The sequence below is a fragment of the Mizuhopecten yessoensis genome, unplaced genomic scaffold (assembly GCF_002113885.1).
Source record: "Mizuhopecten yessoensis strain PY_sf001 unplaced genomic scaffold, ASM211388v2 scaffold11179, whole genome shotgun sequence".
NCBI lineage: Eukaryota > Metazoa > Mollusca > Bivalvia > Pectinida > Pectinidae > Mizuhopecten > Mizuhopecten yessoensis.
The window spans coordinates 426,917-451,187 of NW_018408919.1; the positions used below are offsets into that span (position 1 = coordinate 426,917).

General features: G+C 37.0%; 1 protein-coding gene across 4 annotated transcripts in view; it reads left to right on the forward strand.

Annotated features, from left to right (window-relative positions):
* The window catches only part of LOC110440321 (transmembrane protein 131-like), a 68,989-nt gene extending 48,178 nt beyond the window's left edge, over positions 1-20,811 (forward strand). Inside the window, exons 21-38 of one of the 4 annotated variants that reach the window (XM_021483309.1) lie at positions 384-501; positions 1,141-1,276; positions 1,799-1,908; positions 2,510-2,588; positions 3,039-3,351; positions 3,678-3,873; positions 4,948-5,861; positions 6,599-6,741; positions 8,278-8,483; positions 9,507-9,616; positions 12,992-13,084; positions 15,481-15,717; positions 16,132-16,228; positions 16,930-17,039; positions 17,541-17,741; positions 18,540-18,664; positions 19,445-19,621; positions 20,018-20,811. In XM_021483309.1, coding sequence (XP_021338984.1) covers positions 384-501; positions 1,141-1,276; positions 1,799-1,908; positions 2,510-2,588; positions 3,039-3,351; positions 3,678-3,873; positions 4,948-5,861; positions 6,599-6,741; positions 8,278-8,483; positions 9,507-9,616; positions 12,992-13,084; positions 15,481-15,717; positions 16,132-16,228; positions 16,930-17,039; positions 17,541-17,741; positions 18,540-18,664; positions 19,445-19,621; positions 20,018-20,239 — 3,587 coding nt within the window. In that variant the 3' untranslated portion in view covers positions 20,240-20,811. Of the gene's footprint in view, positions 1-383; positions 502-1,140; positions 1,277-1,798; positions 1,909-2,509; positions 2,589-3,038; positions 3,352-3,677; positions 3,874-4,947; positions 5,862-6,598; positions 6,742-8,277; positions 8,484-9,506; positions 9,617-12,991; positions 13,085-13,718; positions 13,767-15,480; positions 15,718-16,131; positions 16,229-16,929; positions 17,040-17,540; positions 17,742-18,539; positions 18,665-19,444; positions 19,622-20,017 lie in introns of all 4 variants that reach the window. The other 3 variants (XM_021483310.1, XM_021483311.1, XM_021483312.1) reach the window with 3 other exon arrangements.
* Positions 20,812-24,271: the final 3,460 nt, after the last annotated feature.

A 24,271-nucleotide genomic window follows, 5' to 3' on the forward strand; every position in this document is an offset into this window, starting at 1 on the left:
AACAGAGAATAGCTTTATGTCAACTTGTAATTTCTTCCTGGACTTATGAATTCATAGAAGGACATCAGTTGTTGCTGACTTCATCCATCACACTGTAACTGACTTTCTGTGACTTACGATGTATTTTTCCCCCACAGCTGGACATCAGTTATTGCTCTGACTTTATCCATCACACTGTAACTGACATTCTGTGACTTATGATGTATTTTTCCCCCACAGCTGGACATCAGTTATTGCTCTGACTTTATCCATCACACTGTAACTGACTTTCTGTGACTTACGATGTATTTTTCCCCCACAGCTGGACATCAGTTGTTGCTCTGACTTCATCTGTCACACAGTAACTGACTTTCTGTGACTTACAATGTATTTTTCCTCCACAGCTGGACATCAGTGGTTGCTTGGACTTACTCTAGAAAAAGAAGTTGCAGATACAGATCAATATTTTTTCACAAGATTACAGCAAAAATGGCATAAGATACAGCAGGCAGGACTCCATACGTAAGTACACTAGTTAAAGGAGAGGAAAAAATGAAAAAGATACTGAGCTGTCTTGTCCAGTTATTCATTGTCACTGGCCATTGGCTGTGTGTTAAAGTCTACAATGTCCTAATTTTGTTTTTTAGGTCGTATATACCATTTGGGTTGTTACAACTAAGAAACTGTAAAATTAAAACAAGAAAAATGTGTGAGAAATATTTGGACTTTATTGATGCTTACCGAATTATACTTCATAAAGGACTGATAGGAAATACAGGAAGAAAGGTACCAATTAAGCCATTCAGTATTAATTAATTTTGATATATTAAAAACTGCATTTTGCCAGTAAGATTGGAGAATATACCTGAATTAAGTAACTGAAGTTATGACTTTTTTGTTTCTATGAATAAGAACTACGTAAACTGATCATAACTTCATATTTAGAGTAAGATTTCAGCGGCTTAACTCTGTCAGTATTGCTGATTCCATATTGAGTCAACAAAACTAACTTCCTTGTCCCCAAAGCTCTAAAAGATTCCCTGGATTCATGCAAAAAGGTCATCAGATAAAGTTCAGACATTAAGACAAATATTTTATGCCTATCTGTGTTGATGGTATACTTATAATAAATACACTTTCCTTTGTCATTTCTGCTTACAGAGCCAACGTTACTATAGAGTTGGACACGAGCGAAGTCAGAGGTTTTTTATACTCGGCCCAGGCTCACATGGAATGGCCATCGCTCGTTAAGATGTGCAAGATCCGATTTCCTCTTACACAGATCGGAAATTCTTCCGTAAGTGACTGGATATGTTTGAAAGCTTTTGTTTGAACTATATAATTTTGAATTCTAAAATCAAAATTAACGTAGGAAGCATTCCGCCACCATCTAGTGCTCGTTTTTCAAACCTCCTGAATGAGGGGTGGTCTGATCAATGGTACATATACCAGATTCAGACAATAACTGCAACAATTGCACTATTTCACCAGGACATCAGCAGATCCTTAAGAGTATGTTTTTAACTCCCAAAAATGATCTTTGACGCTTGGGTTTGAAAGGACACATCTGTTTGGTTTGTGTTTTGACCTTTCAGATTTCAAGGAAAAGTCATTTGACTTCTGAAATTGACAACTATCAAGGGTCCTCCGAAAGCCTTGATCATGTGAATGTATGTTTTAGAATTTTTAGAAGGGAACTACATGATAAACAGATTCTTAGATTTGTTAACACATTTATGAATCTTTTCTATTGCTTTAATAGCCTTATATATCATTACGGTATATCATTATTCAGTTTTGTGTGGTTTCGTTTTGACAGACGGCAGACTTTATCGTGGAGAATCCAGGCACGTCGCCAGTGCTAATACAGATGATTCCTCTAGCTTTGTATCCGAACGCTCAAACTTTGCTGGATATGATGAATTGGAGGTACAATAAACCACGTTATTTTCACTGTGTCAAATTTCTTCTCTCTGAAAGGTTGCCCAGTGCCACCAAAGTGGAATGATTTAATAAAGTAAATTAGTTCTTGATAAGTTCTCCAAAAAAAAGACATTAAAAGTCGTGTGCGCAAACAAGGTGTGAGCCCAGGGCCCGTATTCATGAAACCGTTCTCATGCTCAAGCATGGATTCTGTGCTTAAACCAACTTTCTTGTAACTCGCTTAAATCATTTCCAACGATCAAAATGTCAAATGTAAACATTGAAACAGTATTTAGCTTCAAGTCTCTTCAAAATGTTTCCAAATCATTGAGAAAACAAGATCTATTTATTAAGTTACAACACGATTAAGAATTTAGGCTTGAGCATGAGAACGGTTTCATGAATACGGGCCCTGGTCCTAATAATTATTGGTACATAGTACTGTATACACTGAACTAGGTAACGTTTAACTTGGAAAATGTTCCCCCTTATTGATCTTCCCCTTTATTGTAAAGTTAATATGTACAATATGTAATAGGAGGTTAGGTAGTACTCGTATTGATTGTCATGTCATAAAGTCAACCTTTTTTTCTTTTTCTGTTTTTAGAATATCCTCAGAAATCACTGACTACGTAGAGACAGAGGACGTAGATATTTTTACTCTTCCTGATTTGGAGAGATACCACGTAAGTACTGTGCGCTCCGTCGCGTTTACATCTTTTACGTGGCATTTTGATTATGACTTCAAACAGAAATCCATAACGCAAAGACAAGAAACACAAATAAATCTCGTAATGCCCGTCATGTTTTCCTGCAGACTCCAAATTTTGAAAAATATAGGAGTATTTATATGATTAACCAACAGGAAATTTCCAATATTTAAGGATCTTGAAAGCATCAATTCAATTGTGACAAGGGTTAATGACAGTTTGGAGCATATAAAGAAACCTTTCACAGACCGACCAACCCTAAATTTTCAGAGCGATAAAAACTGAAACACTCTAAAACATACAGATCATATATTATTTGGGAAATTTTATTTTATATTAACAATCAATCAAGGAATACATATATATGTCTTGAAGTTATTTTGATCTGGTGTCAAGACATAAAAATTTGTTGTTGTTGATTTTCAGACAAATCCAAAGAATGTGGTACCTAAATTCAGAAAAAATGTAGAGGAAAAATTTGGGGTTAAACCTCATCCAGAAAGTATCACAGCTGTTTTAGGTCCCGATGTAAAAATCAAAGTTCGAGTTGGATTCCACCCAAAGGATGATATTTCCCGAACATCTCTAATACTCATCAGGAACAACCTGACTATCTTAGATGCTTTAGTAATTCAAGGACAGGGCGGTCGAGGGGAAATGAAACTCAGCAATAAAAAGCCTGGCTCCGGCATCCCCCTACAGTTTGATATGACAGAAAAACACCTAAAAAATTGTGATAGTAAGTATGGTATTTCATGTAAATTTAGAAAAAATGTTCATGTAGAAATTAGAAAAAATTGAACTGATTTTTTTCATGTGAAAATTAGAAAAATTCAATTATGTCTGCCTGAATTTTAACAGAATACAAGGTAATCTTAAAGTTTCTAATTTTATTTGTTTTCAAATCAAGTCAAAGTAGGTCTTATTAATTTTGACTGATCTTTGTAAAAATATTCCTGATATACAGGTCAATTAAAAGTTGATACAGGCCACTTGGGCCTCTATAGATAGTACAGTCTTGTAGTATTATTTCCAAATGTCATTTTTTCTGTCTCTGCCCTACAGAAAAGAAGCACACAAAAAGCATGGCGCCCAATTTTACCGTTAGAAGATCCTTTACTTTGAAGAACACAGGAGAGCTTCCGTTTTATGTACATGGTTACAGCATTAATGGAGCGTCATGCGAAGGTTACGGTTTTAGAGTCCTCGATTGCGATGGCTTCCATATGCTCCCCAATACCAGCCGGAAAATAGATATAGCGTAAGTTTTTAAAATCTGCGAAATGTACAATACAATTTTTCTGAAAGCTATTTACCTTATTAAATAAAGTAAGAAAATACTGTCAAAAAGGTGAGATTTTAGGGAAATGAAATAGGCCCTTTTGCATATCCGGTTCAATCGGTTTGTCTGTTTTCAAATGTAACATTTTCAGATATAAATCCTGGCGGACCTGCAAATGTTTATGCAGGCCTTGCAAGGCTTTGTCAAGACTCGCCTGAAAGCAGCATCAGATTACTAGGTCTGACCTTATTTCATAAATTAACAACTCTGGTCTAACCGGTTCAACTGAATGGATCGCAATGACCGAAAGTGGCCATAGTAAACATGCAAGTTGTGTAAGTGGGAGAGGGGAAATAACTCCTAAATGGGGAGAATATTTTATCTTAAACAAAAGGGAGGTTATCTTTCCTCAACTACCGCTAACAACTGTTATGTGCAACATTTAATGTTACAGAAAAGAGAAAAAAAACACAAGAAAGCAATATTTCTCATTTTCTAAAACAGAAAGTAGAAGTGTGTAGCTGACATTTGGTTTTAGACCATTTTGAGTTAAAATATGAGAAAACTAAGTTTAGCATGTTTATAGTTACATAAATGTTTCTGGACTTGCGCCAATCAAACGAGAAAATATAATTTGCAATATAATTCTAAATTCAATTTCAGCTTTATCTTTCATAAAATAAAGGTAAACGTAGATGTTTTGAGTCAACTAAGCTAAAGTTAGCTTCTGGAGCACAAGAAACATGTAGAGTTTGTTAAGTAGGTGTGCCCTTATGCAGGACACTTCTTCATATCAAAATGCTGAGAAGACTATGCATAGCAGTAGCGCTACTACTATGTCTTTAGCTTTCCTATACACAGGAAAATAGACCAAAACTAGGCCACAATTATCTAGTTGCAAATATTACAAACATTTAGCAATTCGTGTATCAGTTTATATAATGTGATATAGAAACAACAGCACAATGTATAAGCTCAGTAGATAATCCTGTCACTGTCTAGCTGCAGTTTTAAATGGGATCATACAATAACCCCAAGTATTTGTATTTGCAGGTTCACCCCCGACTTTACGATGTCGAGGATACGTCGGACGCTAACAGTATACACAAGCCTGGGGGCACCGGCTAACTACACCCTTCAGGCAACAGTCCCACCTCACACTCTATCCAAGTGCTCCTCCGCCCTGCCTCGGCCTAATTGGGAGCCCGTGCTCTACTACTCTATAGTATGTGCCATGGGTTTCCTGCTTTGCTGTATTTTAGTGGCAGCTTACTTCGAAGCAGATAGAATATTTGTGTCTGATATAATCCGTAGGAAGATTAAAATCAGCAATTCCACTCAGACCTTTGATAAGAGTAAAGTATTTGATCTCAAGCAAGTAGCAGGTATCAATAGCTGCGCCCCGGTAAAACTTTCCCAGCTGTCCGATGGGCGCAGCTCGCCTAGTACGAAGCCCATGCTAGAATTAGCCAATGGTCACGTAGAACACAATTCAAAAACTCCGCCGTTCTATTCTACCCTCCTCAGTATCGCAAAGAACTTTTTCTCCCCTAAACCCTCGCGGGCTCCCGCTCGACCGAAAGTGGAGCCGCAAGACTGTGCTGAATCTACACAGTCTTTATGTAATAGTTATAAACCTGGCCAGGAGAAGGAGAAATCTTCTCTGAAACCAGAATCCATTATATCTGAGAAATCCATACCCGCACAGAAGACGAAAAAATCAAAGGCAGCTAGACGTCAACACGACCTCCACCTAAACACAGAGAATCATTGTCTCCCGTCACGCGGGGGAAACAAAGAGGCACCAAACCAGGACAACAACAAGAAATTACCCGAGTCTGTCCGTATGTCCCTACTGGACAAACAGGACAGATATGGCAAGTCACGCTCAAGCTCAACGACAGATACACTAGACGAGATCACCTTACCGGACGATTTGGTCAGCATTTCTCAGCCGACCATAGACGGTTAGTGTCTGACAAATGTCTCCCAATCTATAAATCTGAAGCATATATATGTGAATTTAATCAGTAAATTGATCTTCAGGGTACAATCGATTGGAATTGGTAAATAAAATGGTGAAATAGTTGATGAATAATTCACCAGTCATAATTTGTATTAATATTTTCAGGATCATATTAGTAATCGTGGCTACCTTTGACTGTAACATCAATTCTGAATGAAATATGTAAATGTCTGACCAGATAACAGGTCGTTTGCAAAAATGTCGGTAAAACTAAATCAGAAATACTGTATACTGGGAAACTTTGACCCTTTGTTGTTGAAATTCATACTCCCCCAGTGTTAATGTCGCCCTTCACATGTAATTACTATATATATCCTTTTGATTACTAATATTCACTGTAATGTTAAATTCAGCCTCATTACTGAGTCAAACTGTGGCAATAAATCCCTGTATACAATAGTCTCTTAAATTTATTTTTTCGCCTCAGATTATCAAGATTTCCAATTTATTAAAAAAGTTCTGATATATTTTCCATCCTGTACTAAACTTTTGTCCTTATCTTTCATCTGTTTCTCACTATTGTGGTTTATGAAGGGAGGCTAGAAGGTCTGCTTTTGTAAAATTTAAATTTAAAAAATAGGATGAAAGTTACGATTAATGAAAACATGTGTCTTCCTTTGCAAAACCTTTTGTGTCAGTAATTTATAAAACTTCACTGAATTTGTTGGTTTGTAACAGGTAAGAATAAAGGCAAGAAAAGAATGAAACGTTCAGAACGAGATGCGATCCCCGTCAACAGATACGTGAGGAACATCTCCGATGACAAAGACGAGACATCCTCGACTACGACAGAGTCGTCAGTGGGAGATGGTGACGAGAAGGTCAGTAACTTACTAAAGGGGAATTTTTCGTATATAGAGTATCTCCCCCTTAGTTTCATTTTGGATATTACTGTAGTGAATTGGGCCAGTTCACTTCAGTTGATCAGGGAGCGTAGTTGTATAGAGTATAACAATATGAGGTCCAGGGTTCGAATCCTGGTCAAGCCACAAAGGCTTTTTACACTCAAAACACTTGTCGAATATATTTTGTTTATTTGATCTTTTTCATTTATTTTTCATAAAAGTCCCTCAAGGTATACTTTTCTATTCAAAAATCCTTTATCAAAGCTGTATTCATGCCGGAAAAACTTTCCAATGCACAGATACAGTTTTGGACAGTGGTACGGAGATCCTTGAGATAAATTTTTGGACAGTGGTACGGAGATCCTTGAGATAACTTTTTGGAGAGTGGTACGGAGATCCTTGAGATAACTTTTTGTACAGTGGTACGGAGATCCTTGAGATAACTTTTTGTACAGTGGTACGGAGATCCTTGAGATAAATTTTTGGACAGCGGTACGGAGATCCTTGAGATAACTTTTTGGAGAGTGGTACGGAGATCCTTGAGATAACTTTTTGTACAGTGGTACGGAGATCCTTGAGATAACTTTTTGTACAGTGGTACGGAGATCCTTGAGATAACTTTTTGGACAGTGGTACGGAGATCCTTGAGATAACTTTTCTATACATAGATGTGTTTGGAATGATTATGAAGGTCTTTTCCTTTTCTTTGGAGAGCTGAAATGTTTGTATGGTACAAAGAGTATTTTCTTTTTCTTTACAGGGCTGTGTTTGGTATGATTCTGAAGGTCTTTTCCTTTTCTTTGGAGAGCTGAAATGTTTGTATGGTACAAAGAGTATTTTCTTTTTCTTTACAGAGCTGTGTTTGGTATGATACTGAAGGTCTTTTCCTTTTCTTTGGAGAGCTGAAATGTTTGTATGGTACAAAGAGTATTTTCTTTTTCTTTACAGAGCTGTGTTTGGTATGATACTGAAGGTCTTTTCCTTTTCTTTGGAGAGCTGAAATGTTTGTATGGTACAAAGAGTATTTTCTTTTTCTTTACAGAGCTGTGTTTGGTATGATACTGAAGGTCTTTTCCTTTTCTTTGGAGAGCTGAAATGTTTGTATGGTACAAAGAGTATTTTCTTTTTCTTTACAGAGCTGTGTTTGGTATGATACTGAAGGTCTTTTCCTTTTCTTTGGAGAGCTGAAATGTTTGTATGGTACAAAGAGTATTTTCTTTTTCTTTACAGAGCTGTGTTTGGTATGATACTGAAGGTCTTTTCCTTTTCTTTGGAGAGCTGAAATGTTTGTATGGTACAAAGAGTATTTTCTTTTTCTTTACAGAGCTGTGTTTGGTATGATACTGAAGGTCTTTTCCTTTTCTTTGGAGAGCTGAAATGTTTGTATGGTACAAAGAGTATTTTCTTTTTCTTTACAGAGCTGTGTTTGGTATGATACTGAAGGTCTTTTCCTTTTCTTTGGAGAGCTGAAATGTTTGTATGGTACAATGAGTGTTTTCTTTTTCTTTACAGAGCTCAAGTGCTAGAGATTCCACTCCGGAGCCCCCACCATCCAAACCACGTAAGACTAAGTCTAAAGCCCGGACTGTAAAAATGATCGGTCACTATGACGATACCTATGATGACGACGAATTTGAATTGACGTCCAAATCCAAGGCCCACAAAAGGATCAAGGTCAGCTCTAAGGACGCCTATGGTGGCAATATTCTCATGCCAGAGTAAGTACAACTTTCATATGTTTTTTCATATGCCCCATTTAGTGTTTACCTTTCCATCTGTCCGTCCTATTACAATGTCTCTGTTTGACTTTCTATCATTAGAAGTCTCCAACAGTCATTGAATTATATGTGCAAGTTTATTTTTAGGAGTACATGTACTATATAAATACCTTAAATGCAGATAACATTTATTTTTAATCTCATTAACTCATTTACCCCTGAAATTTCATAATGAACTATTCCAACCATTGATTGGAAGAATTCAAATGTGTCTTCAAGGGTGAATGAGTTAACTTCTTAGGTTAGACTTTGTGTTTTACTGAATTTCTTTAATTAAACTGCTCCATTTTCATCAAAGCAGGAGTAGGGTTATATGTATGTTTAACAAACTCGTTTTTAGTTGGGGGGGGGGGGGGGGGGGGGTTAAAGAAAAAATATGTTATCAACAAGAATGCAGATGAAACGCCCACATCTTAATTCTGTTGGACAATTTTTTCCAATGATTATTGAGATTAAATGTGACAGTGGTTACTACCTACCGCATACGCAGGTACCATTATCAAAAGTCTTATCCTTCATGCCAATTTCTTCAATTCTTTTGGCTTCGAATCATACTTGCCAACTTTTTGAAATTTCCATGGGGGAGATTATGCGTGCTCAGAAATAAAATCTGTGTATATACACCCTAGGGAAAAATAACACCTATAAATAGCATCTTTGTAGCTGTTCCTTCAGATGAAACCATCAGACCTTAGAAAATAGGAATAGTTTAGCAAATTCTCTGGTTGAAAATGCTCAATTTCAGGGTCCACAATCGGTAGTCCCCCTCCAAAATAGTGAAAATGTATGTAAAATGTCCAGTGATATTAGATACATGTACAAGGTATAGGTTTTACCTAATGCCTGATAGTTTTAACTGTTACCCCATGTGTACCATGTAACCGTACCTAAAACGGCCACTGTGACTTTGTACAAATATCTCTTAGATTTTCACGTTTAATTGTAAGTCTTGTGCTTGTGCAGTACCTACGACCTACCATACAACTTGGAAAACAAAGCAGACAAGCTTAAAAATGGAAGCAGCTCCTCCGATAGCAACAGAAAACCTGGAAAGTCCAAAGCCCAAGCTAAAGGTAAGACAAATTTAGCATTTATTGCACAAAAAATTCTGTCCCCACTACTTTAGTTTACTCTGTTTTAGACATTTGATGATATCACATACATCCTGTGCTGTATTAGTGGATTTTTCAAGAGTTGAATCTGTTTGCGATTTTCTTTTTTTTCAAACCAACCAATCAGAATTTTTGTCCCACATACCCATCCTATTAAAAAAAACTAAACTTTAATTTTTGCTCAATCCCCAAGTAATGCAACTGAATCACAGTCCTTAATGTGAAATGCAAATTGTAGATTAGAGTGATATAGTCTTAGTTTTATTTTTTTGGTCAATGATTTCGTTATACACTTGTAATTAGGTAATAATTACACCTCTACAATGCTGTATTTTTGATATTTTCCTGTATTTCTTGCAATTTAAAACCAGCCGTCACCTTAATTTCCACTGCATGTCGCCTAGTATTTGTTATAGTATAAAAATGGATTGCCTGAATGTTGAGATATTGAATGCATCTTTCACCACTGTATCGTGTCTCTTTAAGTTCTTCCATATCCTGTTTTGAATTATTTGTTAAAACAAATGAATTCTGTTTTTAATTTGACGATGCATGAGATTTTGTTCGTAATGAATCTGACATGTTTCGTGATTTATAGGAGAACGTCACCGAATTATTACCGCCAATGCATTAATGGTAGATTAATAGCATAGCGCTTTTAACAGTTTTGGCTCGATATAATAATAAATGTTGTGTTGTCTGTTGCTAATATCGATGTTTGGTTAGAAGAATGGTTCCTTCAGAACGTAGAGTAGAAATATATGACAAGGGGGAATTTCAACTCCAGTTCAGCTATATGGAAAGGCTTAAACATAATTATGTTTTGTGTTTTTGGACGGACCGGTCATGTTTGTATTGTCATGTGATTTATTAGCCTGGAATGTTACGATCCACGTAAATATATCTCTTTGCCTGCTGAGTAGGCTGTTGATTGATGACAGGTGGTTTTACTGAAAAGATTATTTATTTTAAGAAATTTTCTTTTTCAAATTCAGCTATATTAAGATCTATCTCAGTTTCTTTTAATTTAAAATCATCCTTGAAAGTTTCCATGGTCAGTTAATGTAATGAAGGATATGTGCATTATAATTTTCTGTGCAACTTTCAAAATTTTATAAAATGCACCAACTAAAACTGTGATAATATAACTTGTGTTACATGACTTCTGTATACCAGAAACAAGGCAGGGGAATTGTGGGTAGTGAGGAATGGGGTTTACTTTTAGAAAATGTAAGTAATTTCAGTTTCTTTGAGAGATAGGAGTTACCACTGACAGCGAGCTAAGGAAAGGTGTTCAGGATTTGCTGTTGACAGCAGGCAAAGAGATACACATTTTCTTGGCCTATCATAGTCTCCTCTAACCATTGATCATGTACAGTGCTTGTAAGGCTTCCATGCAGTATACATATATAACAAAGCAAATAATATACGACATTTATCTTTTCTGCGAATTATTCATGTAACTTGTAATAAAAATAAAAACATTAAGTGGTTTGTTAATGAAAGTAGAAATGATGAGCAACAACACCACTGAATCCGGTACAAAATGTAATGTTTGATTTACATCCTACGTGCTGACGTGTTTCGGCCAAAGGGAGGCCATCTTCAGGGCACAGTTACGTTTAAGTTAAGTGGTCTGTTGCATAAGAACCTTGTAAATCTGGAGCTTTGAGTTTTTTCTGAGAGAAAGAAAAATCCTGACTCTATTTATTTCTTTGTGTGTTAAGTCACATTAGTCACTTTGATTTTGTGAGTTAGTGTTAACTCATTCACCCCTACATATTTAAACTGGACTTGCCCAGTCTTTGATTTGATAGGTTCAAATGTGATTTGAGGGTTGAATGGGTTGATTTGTGATAAAAGTCAAGCGCTAATTCAAATATCTCTCAGTTTCAGACAATTTGAAGCAATATTTAAAGAGAAATTTTCCCCCAAAATTAAGTCAAATTTATGACAAGTTGTTTTTCATTCTGCTTAAGTTATGTATTCCAAAAGTTTTTATTAGAATATTATTTTTGGAATTACCACTTTCCTCAATTGAAATGATTGACATTATATCAAAGTTTCTTTTTCCTCAATGTTTGAGATTTTCGGATTTTTCTTTATCAAATTTCAAACTTCTGCTCCAGACATATAAGGCCCAAAAAATAAGATGTGTGATTCAGGTAACATCCATGAAAAAAAATAGGGTTGGTCTGTAGGCAAATAAGTCATTTTAATTTTAATTTGTCATTTTCATGGATCAATATTATGCTTTACCGGTATATCAAATTTTACAATACATTTCCACACATTGTAATGCCTGTTAATTTGTGAAGAATAGGGTCAGACTCCCAGAACAAGAAGAAAGTACATTTTAATGAGTGGCTGTGAGCCTTGCTTGGCTTATAAATTAATCTTAGATACAAGTAGGTGATTCAATTTCTAAGGTCAGCAGGGAAATATCTAGGGTAGGTATACCTGAAACGCATATAGAAAAAAATCCCTAACTCCAATTACCTCTACTTATGTATTAAAATTCTATTGACCCTTGCTGTCATTGAAAATAAGTTTACACAACAAAGAAGTGTCGGGGGCTTTGTTTATTTGTATACCACATGAAGTCTGCATGAAATGGTTAAAACTTAAAATGGGTAATATGAGCGTCCAGTGTCGACATTGACAAACAGCAACATTCTCAAACCATACAACAGTGACCAGTAAGGACATTTTTTTACCTAACAAAATTGACCAGTAAGGACATTTTCTGACCAAACAAGATTGACCAGTAAGGACATTCACTGACCAAACAAAATTGACCAGTAAGGACATTCTCTGACCATACAACTGTGAACAAACACCAGGTCTTGGACAAAATAAAAATGACCAGCAGTGACAGTCTCTTACTAAATGAACACTGTTTGATAAGTGTTGTTAGCAAGTTGACATGTAACATCAGCTGATGATTTAATATCTTGTTAACAATAAAGTAAGAACTTAGTAGTATCAAGAAGTGGCATCACAAACAGATGCCATTGAGTTGGCATCAAAACCTGACAGGATTGGGGGGAGGGGGGGGGGGGGGGCATCAAAACCTGACGTCATCAGGGTGCCATCAGAGTCTGACAGAACTGAGGTGGTATAAAGGCATGACCTGGCTAGGATGGCATCAATACCTGACATACCTGGGATGGCACCAAACCAAGACATGATTTGGTGTCATTGTCTGGCATGGTTAGGATGGCATGGAGACCTGACCTGACCTGACTGGGGTGGTATCAAGGCGTTACATGGTTGAGTGACAGTATGGGATGCATGTCCACCAGCCTGAGTGTGGATGTTGTTGTGTTTGTCTAGGGTTGCTCCTTTCGTCCTGGCCGGGACTGGACTCAAGCGAGGAAAGTGACAGCACGCCTAACTGGGACACACCTAGTCCGGGCCCAAGACCTGGTCAGTCATGTTCTCTGACAAGCTTTTCTGGCACCTAACACGGCCAGACTGCATTGCCTGGTACAAGCCGCCTAGCTGTACAGCACCGCAGCTCACACACACTTTGCTGCTTCTGCTTCTGATATTTATTATGTTGTTCCTGATGAAATCACACTTTTGCTGAAAAACTCTGATCTTGAAAACAATAACTGAAAACCTGTCATTTGCACATCATTGTTAAATTATAGAATAAACAGGTGCACTTTTATTATTGAAGAAGCAAAAAACATCAGTGTTAACTGTTTTATTGGTAAATAGGTTACCTTCAATTATAAATTAATAAAAAAAAATGTGTGATTCTTTGTGTAGGGAAATATATCAATGCTTGATATCTTGTACCAGACACACAGCATGAAAGCCAGGTGATAGAGCTAGGTTCGCTAAATATCTGTTAGATAGGGTGGTGCAGAGTAAACGCCATACAGTAGATATACAGACAGGTGATGGAAACTAACTTCTCGGCCTTAGCATTGCTCCCTCTCTCTGTCTCTCTCTCTCTCGGAAGACAATGGATTTGTTTTTTCAAACAACTGTCCCAGATTTCCGGTAAACGGTAGAACAGTAGATTAGCTAGTAGTTTTGTTGTGTTTTGCAGGCTACCATTTCAGCAGCTTTCCTAGATTTGAATTCTCGTCAACGTCGGGTATGTGTGGTATTTCTGGGTACATATATATACTGGTAGACACATTTAACCAGAAAATATTTATATGGGATCATTACTCAAAATGTAGGGCATTACCATAGTGTGCGAACTTGTAAGTGTTAGCCCCATTGACCATTTTGTATATTTTCATTAATTAAGAAAGGAGTGAAATTTTCTGTACTGAGATATTTTTTATTTTTGTCTTGTTTTACAGCCAAAAATAGGCTGCTTTCTGTAGCAAAAAAAAAAAGCTTTATTTTCCCAAAATGAAGAAAAGTAAAAGGAATATCTTTCCAATATTGTATGTTATCCATTTTTAAGAAGACGTCAGCTGTTGTTCAATTTGGGTAAAGAAATCACCGATATACAGTCTGACTACATTGACCTGTAACAGTATTCAATTTGGTTACTGGAGCTACCATTTATTTCACACACTGTCCATTTTCCTCATACTATACTCTGTAGCTAACAGAAATACTAAAATACAATTCTGTGCTCTCTTTAAAAACAGAAAATTTATTGACCAAGCCGATGGTACATACTACCTAAACTTGAAATCAAGGCAACTACAGACTCTGTTTTCGACCTTTACTCGTGAACTTTCTTTATCTCGATAGTAACAACTCTACAGTGTTTACATGTCACAGTTGATTCAGTACTCAGTGTTCAAATCAGGCTTGTTAACGAGATTATAGTGCATGTTAGTTGTAATATTGATTGTCATACATTTTTTATAAATATTGAAATATGACTTGAACGTGTCACTTAGGTTAGAACCTAGTCTTTGTCGTGTAATCGTGAAAACATTTCAACCTATTATTCTAAGTAGAAAGGTCTTGTGATAGACTCGCAAAGTAAATGCTTATATTGATATGGTACTCTGATAGAAATCTCCGCTAAACACGGACATATCTTAAAAGTTAAAAAATAAATTCTCATATAAACTAGGAAAAGATCTCAGCATAGAATCTGATATGTTTTTATGAAAACAGAGTCCTAGAAATCAGATGGTAGACATACATATTCAAAACTGAAATGGCATGAAAGCATGAAGCTAGCTGTGGTCATGTGACTTTCTGCATGAGTTGTCATGTGACTGACCACATGCCTTGCCATAGAATGTGTATCATGTGCTTCATAAAACCTGTATTGCAAATTTTGCATGTTTTGCTGCTATTACCTTTGCATTTTCCCCAACCTTGCCTAGTAGTGCTAGATACAGTGTAGCTGTATAAATTTGTAGCGACACTTTCTGTTTTGCAGGGTTATAGCGGTGTGACTGAATGGTTACTGGCTTCCATTCTACTGTTTCTGTAAAAGTCTGGATGTTTATCAACACTCTATTATAAATCGCCATACTTAAAGATTTACATACAATGTACATGTATCTTTTTGCTTTAATTCAACAGTCAAAACACTAGAGAATATTTATTCCGACACAGTTTTTACTGCTATTGTTTCATTTATTCTCTTTGTCAGTCATTTAAAGAATAATTCCAAAAAGAAAGTGACATTTACAGTTTGGCAAACTTGAAATCATTCTTTTCACTGTGACAAATCAATTTAACCTGAATTTTCACAAATTATCAAAAATTAAAAGAATTACTTGAAAAAAAGATAGAAAAGTACAGAGAATGAAGCTGTCCAAGTTCTTTAATTTAAACACTTGTGTTGTTGATGCACGTGTTGATGAGTGAGTAACCTCCCTTTGCAGAAGACCTGAGTGAGCTCTCCATCCAGACTGAAAATTTCGCCCAGAAACAGAAAACACCAACAACAAATGGCTTCAGCTTCTCTCCGGACGGTTTGACAAGCAGCAGTCGCTCCAGTAGCTATAGCAGTATCGTCAGCAACAACAGCTCCGAGGGTAACGGACAGACCAAACCAAAGGCCAATGAAAAGCGCTTCCCCCCAGGCTTTGTGCCCTTCTGTGGTGACATTGTACTGCCAGGTAATGGGCAAACTCATTTTCCCCTCAGGATTTAATCCCAATAATTAACCACAAGATCTAGAATCTTGCCACAAAAGTATGGAGTGATGAAGTAATTTTGAAATTGATAAGTTTGTTCAGTGTAAATGGAATTTTAGCACTGACAAAGTTTTAACCTCAATTCTTCAATATGATGTGTAAAATTTATGGGATATGATAAATTATGGAATGGACAAATTTCAGACACTTGCTAAAAAATCCATTCATGAATCCTTGTCATCTAGGAAATGGAAATGATGACAGTTCATATGTCTAGCCTGATTATTCCTTTCTTTAAAATGTGTCATTTTCAGGATTTAGTCGGCGATTGTATTTTTTTCTGTTCTTTCTCATTAACTAATTATAGTTATGAAGTTTCTGAATGCTTTGTTACAGCAGCTATTGGTACAAAGGCGAAATCTGCCCCTGTTGGAGCTGGCAAGTCCCGTAGTAACGTTTGGAAAAACAGCCCACCATCTACACCAGATGCTGTGTAAGTGGAAAGATTCAGTAAAGCATACCTAGTGTTCATCTTCAATGGTCAAAAAATGTCTGTAGTGCTACTCTCTCCCCTATCTTATGCTGAGTGAACTTGTTCCTGTATACCTGGTATTGGTTGAACTTTGTTACTTATTTAACGATATTGTTTAGTGAACTTGTTTCTCCCTACAAAGTAGACTTGTTCTTCATATCCAATGGAATAAGTAACATTACACACAGTAAACTTTATTCTGTATATATGTTCCTCAAATACTGTGTGAGCTTATTCCAAGTCAACCTATTTCTCGATATCTAGTGAACTTGTTTCGTTATTTGAAATGAAATTGTTTCCTTTAATCTTGCTTTGTCCTTGATGCTAAGCTAGTTCTTCAATACTGAGGAAGCTAATGGCCCTAGTGAACTGAGGAAGCTAATGGCCCTAGTGAACTGAGGAAGCTAATGGTCCTAGTGAACTGAGGAACCTAATGGCCCTAGTGAACTGAGGAACCTAATGGCCTTAAGTGAACTGAGGAAGCTAATGGCCCTAGTGAACTAAGGAACCTAATGGCCCTAGTGAACTGAGGAAGCTAATGGCCCTAGTGAACTGAGGAACCTAATGGCCCTAGTGAACTAACTTGTTCCTCCAGTGATATTTGGTGTACCAAGTAACTTTGTCCAATAATACTCAGTAACATTGTCTATTTTGTTTTGCAGCAACAACAGTTTTGGTCTACAGACAATCCAGGAGAACCGCCTGACCTCGGGTTTACCAGAATCCGGATCTGACCCGTTCGCTCAACAGGACACTCCATTTGGAAACACAGGTAAATGCTCCCCCCGAATCTCCTTCCATTTAACAGGACAGACCCTTTTTGAAACACAAGTACATATATATGTACCATACGTATCTGGCTATAAGCCAATGCCTGGTAATAAGCCCACCCATATCTTATGCAGTTTCGTAGAAATGCCAACAAAAGCTATTTCATTGTACTGTAGTATCAAAACCTAAACACACGCTTTGAGTCAGAAATTATGTGTTGTCCCCCTGGGCTTACCACAGGATAAATATGAGTTGTTAGTTCATTCCTCTTTTGCCTCCCCTAAGACATGACTCACCATTTAGAGGCAAAGGCAATTTAGCTCTTCCCAATTTCTGCTCAAATTAGTCAAGAGGGTAAGTATGATCTGTGGTTACAAGCGCTGTTACTTATATGGTTGCTTACAGTTTAGGGACTATGTATTTTTGTACTAGATGATATGTTTATTTTGAAGAAAAAAAGACCCACAGTTTGTTATCAATTTTATATCTGTATTGATCACAGTATTCCCGGACACGCCCCTGTACAACTATAGTCCCACTGGTACCACAAGCGGAGGCATCAGCCCCACAACGCCTACCACGCCTACGTCTATTGCCAGCAGCACCACCGCACCTGGATTCGACCAGCCCCAGACCATGATGCAGAAGCTGATGGCCGACAGACGTCGCCGCGTCAAGGAGCACCAGATCAGATTCATGAAGGGTAAATGTCTAACATGTTAGTCGATTACACAGGGATCAACAGATGTTCTGTGTTCTGAGACAGGTGTTCTGTGTTCTGGGACATGTTCTGTGTTCTGAGACAGGTGTTCGGTGTTCTGAGACAGATGTTCTGTGTTCTGCGACAGGTGTTCTGTGTTCTGAGACAGATGTTCTGTGCTCTGAGACAGGTGTTCTGTGTTCTGAGACAGATGTTCTGTGCTCTGAGACAGGTGTTCTGTGTTCTGAGACAGATGTTCTGGGTTCTGAGACAGGTGGTCTGGGTTCTGAGACATGTTCTGTGTTCTGAGACAGGTGTTCGGTGTTCTGAGACAGATGTTCTGTGTTCTGCGACAGGTGTTCTGTGTTCTGAGACAGATGTTATCCCCTGCCACAAAGTGTTGCTGTACTTATAATGTATAGTGTTACCCTTGTCGAACAATGGAACACTAACCTCCAGTTGTGTATGTTTGAACATTATATGTGCATGTATAACCAAAAACTACACATTGAGATTCAGATTACCTCCTAGAGATGAGAATTGATTTTGAACCAACTGTGTAAAGAAAGAAAAAAATAAATGAAACAAATTTTTGAACAAGCATTTGGCGAAGTAGGGGATATTGATTTTATAAATATCTTGTTCACAATTATTTGTATTGATTCTTCAAATGTAAAATTGGTCTGCAATGAACAAGAACTTGTCAAAACTTTTAGGAAGTGAATTAGTTAGAGGCAGTACACAGTCCAAAGTGTAGATCTGGCTTCGTTCTGTACTAAATAAGCCCTATGTTGACTGTAGGACAAGAATGGCCCGGCTTTGACTACCCCGCCGTAAGGAGTGAGAGCCTGTGGGACTCGGAATACCAATCAATGGACAACAGAAACCAATGGTCTACTACCACCGATTCTCCACCAACCTCCTCTGTACGTACTCAATAACATCTAAATAATATTCCCGAGTAAATTTTCACATGTATATGATCTTACATGAATAATGTTTTTTTAATTTATCATTTTAGCAAGCCAAAGCAAGTGGTTTCATCAATCTCATATGAATTGCAAGCAAATTTAAGATTATCTTTTATCACTTGATCAAGATTTTTTGTGATTATTTAAAAAAAAAAACACTTTTTACCTTGTCATTCTTGAAGTCTATCACTCAGTAATCTTAGCTCTATATCTTTTGTAAAGTCATATTCTGAAACTGTGACATAATTATATGACATTGCAAGAGGTCATTACATTGGTTCATACACAAAGATATGACATGGCTGTTTTACTGAATAACACAATGACGAGAAGGAATGCTTCCCCAATGACCTGTTTATATATAACATGAATAGTTTTGAACTGCTGAATACCAGTTACTTGCACAGAACCTCTCTTCCCTCCTTACAGATGAAATGCAGGTAGCAAGTCAATAAATAAAAATAATCATAAGAAACAATCTACAATAAATGTTGTAAATGAGACCACCTTGGGAAGTGGAAAAGTGGTTTTATATTACCGGTTTATTTCACAATGGAATTGCTACGATGGGGAACATTAAAAGTAGTCTTTATATCATAGGTGGCCTCTTAATGAAGGTCGTTTCATGAACAGGTTTGCTTGTGTTTTCAAAATGCCTATGTGACCTTACACTTTATCAGGAGATGGACACGTATGAGATTTACGATATATTATTATTCTGTTCTATGTTGACAGAGTGGAGGTCTGTGGAGCACTCTGACAAACAGTGCTAACTCTGGCTGGAACTCCCTGATGTCCTTCACCTCCGGCTGGGGCGGCAACACGCCCGTCTCCACCTCCACCGATACCATGACAACCGAGAGCTTCAGTGGCAACGATGCGAACCACTCTCCAACTCCTAACGGTTCACCCGTAAGTTATACTGTACCAGCTAACCCCTAACGGCTTGCTGGTTAGTTTAAATGTACTAGGACCCAAACACAAAAACTTGCTCATAAGTTTGACTCTACAAGGTGACCCCTAATAGTTGGGAACCTTAAGTTTTACTTGAATAGTTATAAAAAAAATCTGTACATTATGGAATAGTACAGGAAATCTTCATGAATCGAGAAATTAAAAAAAAAACTACTCCAGTCTTAATTAATGCTAATGAGATGGCACTCTCAATTTTTTTTTAAATATCTTTTAGATCTGAGATCTGAATTTGATTGTTCAATTTTATTTGAGGAACTGAAGTAATAGAGAGTTCAGTAGCATATGTAATGAACTAATATGGTTTCGACATTAACATTCCCTTTTTCTTTGCAGGAAAATGTGGGAACATTCAACCCATTCAACTCCATGGCTGACATTTGGGGACCAAACGCTCCAAATACCAGCAGTGGTTGGAACTATCCGCCACCCACAGGAGACAACATGAACTTCCCCCCACCCAACATGGAGGTGCGGAGCATGCCCCTACCCGCCGGGGAAGCCAGGAGTTACTCTGCACCAGCAGGGGACTCCAGTGACCGCCACCAGATGCAGTAGACACTAAGAGCACCAGCAGCCTTCCGTAGTTACCTCCCCTTAACTAATTCACCCCAGAAATTTCATAATGAACTATTCCAACCGTTGTACTGGAAGAGTTCAAATGTGTCTTCAGGGGTGAATGAGTTAAACCAAGTATTGTCCATGTCGTTTTTACGTGCTGATGTAGTACATCTTTTTTAAATTTTTAATTGATGTCCAGATTATTATTTTGTTTTTTAATTTGTTGATGTTGTAAGCGATAGCGCAACCATTAGGATGTGTAATATTTTAAGTTTGCAGTCTAATTGATTGTAAATTTGCGGTCGAGCTTGATATGAAACCAGTTAAAATGCCATAGAATATGATGCAGAATAGATGATCAGCCCTGTTGTAAAAGAATAGAATTCAATAGAACTGTTCAAATAAATCGAGATCAATATTAGCTTTTGAGGAAAAAATTCATATACTGATAACTAAACATGACTATATCAGTGATGAATATTCATCCCCTCATTATATTCCGTCTTTGCGTATCGCAGAGTTATCTTCTCTTGTGAGCAGGTTTTGATTGTTACGTCATTTGTTTGTGAGAGTAACGTCATCAATTTTTGAGAAAATAACATAATTTTCTCACACAAATCAATGACGTAACAATCAATACGTGCTCACAAGAGAAGATAACTCTGCAATACGCAAAGACGGAATAGCATAATGTAATTTGCTGAGTAAGTAGACTTTGACATGGACTGTTTGATGCTTTTTAACACATATAGTTTTACAATGTTTTATATTATAAAGAGTTCAATCATTTTATTACTTTAGATGTGAGCAATCTGTGCTGGTCTTGTGTTTGTCGTTGTGTTCCCATAGTGATGAGCAAAAATAATACGTATGATAAGTTGATGATGTATATTAGGATGAGGCCCCGCCCTCCCTCTGAGGAGATACATTCGTGTGATAGTACTCCTATCAAGGCTGCTGGTGTTCTGTGACTTTGTCAGGACTGTCAAGGTCACAGGAACTGTCGACATGGTTACCATGACCACATATTTGGTGTTCTAATTGAATTGTTTTATGGAAAAAATGTGAAAATAACTTGTCAGGAATTCTTACGAATGTAGAATTGAACTGAGCAGAAACCAAACTTAAATTGAAACTAAACAAAAAGCAATATCTGTTTGATCATTTTCAAAGATTATTTTCTTACTTAACTGTAGAATGTAAAATTGTCGATCAGCATGTTGAAAAGAAAGAAGATTTTTTTCTTTTGTATCAAAACTGTGTTCTGCTTGGTTGAATTTTGCATGAAGAATTCCTATGACCTATGACAACATGTGATGTATAATCACATCAAGAAAAAAGACCACACTCCTGAAGTTGACCTGTCAAGGGACGACCAGTGGGTGGTCTGGATGGTCAGTGATGACCAGTGGATGGTCTGGATGGTCAGTGAGTGGTCTGGATGGTCAGTGATGACCAGTGCAAGAAATAAAATCCTAGCTTGGTGGTATTCCCGAAATAGACATTAAAACAAACTGGACTTGACATTTAATCTCGATGACACAACACCATCGTGTCTGGACAATGAATGGTTAGTACAAAGGACTAAATGTTTTGCTAACCACAATACATATTTTCGGAAAATTGAGCAAGATGTTTCTGCCTTAAAGTTGAATTTTGAAAAAAAATGTTCGTCACTAATTTACTAGAAGTAGCAGATGTTGTTCTCTGCGTTGTCACTTGGTACTGTTTCTCCACTTAATACGATTCAAAAATGATGTCCTTGACATTCTCTTTAGGATTCTGTAGCGTTTCTAAATCAAAGAAGATCGAATCAATGTTATTTTAGCATTATTTGAATGCATGTACACGTTCTATGATATGATATGCACACTGTATACATGTGCTGAAATTTTACACATGTGGAAAGAAACTTCGTAAAGTACTAAGTGGCATGGTGGAATCGGTTCATCAGTGGCATGGTGGAATCGGTTCATCAGTGGCATGGTGGAATCGTTTCATCAGACAAATATTAATAATTTAACTGAGAACAGAAAACTGAGCATCTCATGTTTACGAACAGTCCTTCATTGATTATGAACCATGAACTAACTCATTCACCCCTGAAGACACATTAAACTCTTCCAATTCAAAGGTTGGAATAGTTCATTATGAAATTTCAGGGGTGAATGAATTAAGGCCAGGTAAATCCTCCACACCTGTGGTCTGTAAGATTTACTGCAACAAAATGTGACTTACCCCTAGGTAGGCCCCCGTACTGCCGGAGTGGTGTAGCCCCCATGGGGGTAGCTTCAGTAGGATCTGGTGACGATTAGGCCTCTCCTATAAGAAATCCATTGTTATTGTTTTGTTTGATTATCTCTTGTTGTCCTCTGTAAGTTCTGGACTGAATCGTCATGACAACCACTGAAGCTCCTCCCACTGGTAACACAGCCTCCCTAGGACACTCCCCCTTCAACGTCCTGATCCTCCCAGACATCTTACAATCCTCAATACTTCTCAAACTCTAAAAACCGGGTCATTATAATCCTCTGTAGTTGTCAAACTCTCAAAAAATCCTGTTGTTACACGCCTCAGTTGTCAGGTTTTTACTCTGTTACCTCATATTAAATTTGCTGGTTTTTCATGGCAATAAATTATGCTATTCATATTTAACCGAAAATATATACTCGTTACAATACAGGAATATTTATTCCCCACATATAAAAAAATTGCTACTACCTTATATCTGCTCCAATTCAGTTTTGACATTGTAGTATATTATTTACATATTCTGCTTCTATTTTAAGCAAGAAGATTATAGCTTGCAATTTTTTTTATGAAACAGCTTTTGATTGTGTTGATGACCATGAACAGGCTGTAACATACCTTGTAGAGTTACTTCCCTTGGATTAACCTATGGTAACTCCTTGACACGAGCATAATTATACGAATTGGGACACTTTCGTGTAACACTACATACAGGACAGAAACAGCAAATCAAATAAGTATGTAGTCCCATAGACTTTCAAAAGTACCTCCAAACAGGACAATAGACTGAGGATTGCAAGATAGTGTCTGGTTGGTCAAAATACCTCAATTTGACACAATTTTTACAGTACTAAGATATAACCTTGGATCAATTTAACAAGGTCATATAATGCCGAGGTTGTAGAACACCTTTTTAGGAATGTTCCCTCCCCCTCATTTCTTTTATTGCCGTTTTTCTGCATTGTTGACTGAATTGATATCGAGTAACTTTTCTGACTACATTGTTATACCTATTATTATGTAGTTTAACTGTATATGCACTTTTATCCTGATTTCTGGAATAATTTCCCATCTTGATTTATCTCGCCTTCTTTTCTGCATTTTTTCCCCCTCCTACCCGATCTGGATTCCCTTTTTTCCTGATTTCTCTCCTGCCGAATCTGTCCTTTCATCTTTTCTGATTAATCTCCCCTTTTCTGAATTGTTTCCCCTTTCCTAATTATCTCCCCTTCTTTCCTGTTTTATCGCCATCTTCACTAATTAATCCTCATCCTTCCTCTCCTGGTTGATGTCCAGACTCTATTTCTTTCTGTTATGCTTGTTGAACAACTGACTAACCTGCTGAACATCTGTTATTGTGAGTACTAATAATCCACCAGACTGGAATAGTTTTTTTGCTACATTTTTAAGTGTATTATTTACTCACAAGGGGTGTTTAATTTATATTGATAATCCCATTTAATATTAAGTAAAGAATTGGAATTTCAATAATGTACCTCACAAATCGATATATGAGGTTATTTCGTTTTATATACAATTTCAAGAAGTCCCTTAGAATTGTATAGCAAGTACTGTTTTCCTTATATATTATTAAAAGTATATTAACTGTTATTTTCCATTAGTATAAATAGTTACAGAAAACACTTGCCCATTCTACTCGAGTCACATTTTGTTGTCCTGATGTAGCTTGATTTCAGTGTATCTTGCCCGATTGGAGACTTGACGTTTTGGAATTGATGCCCCGCTCTGTGTGAACGGCCAGGATGGTCGGTAGTTGTC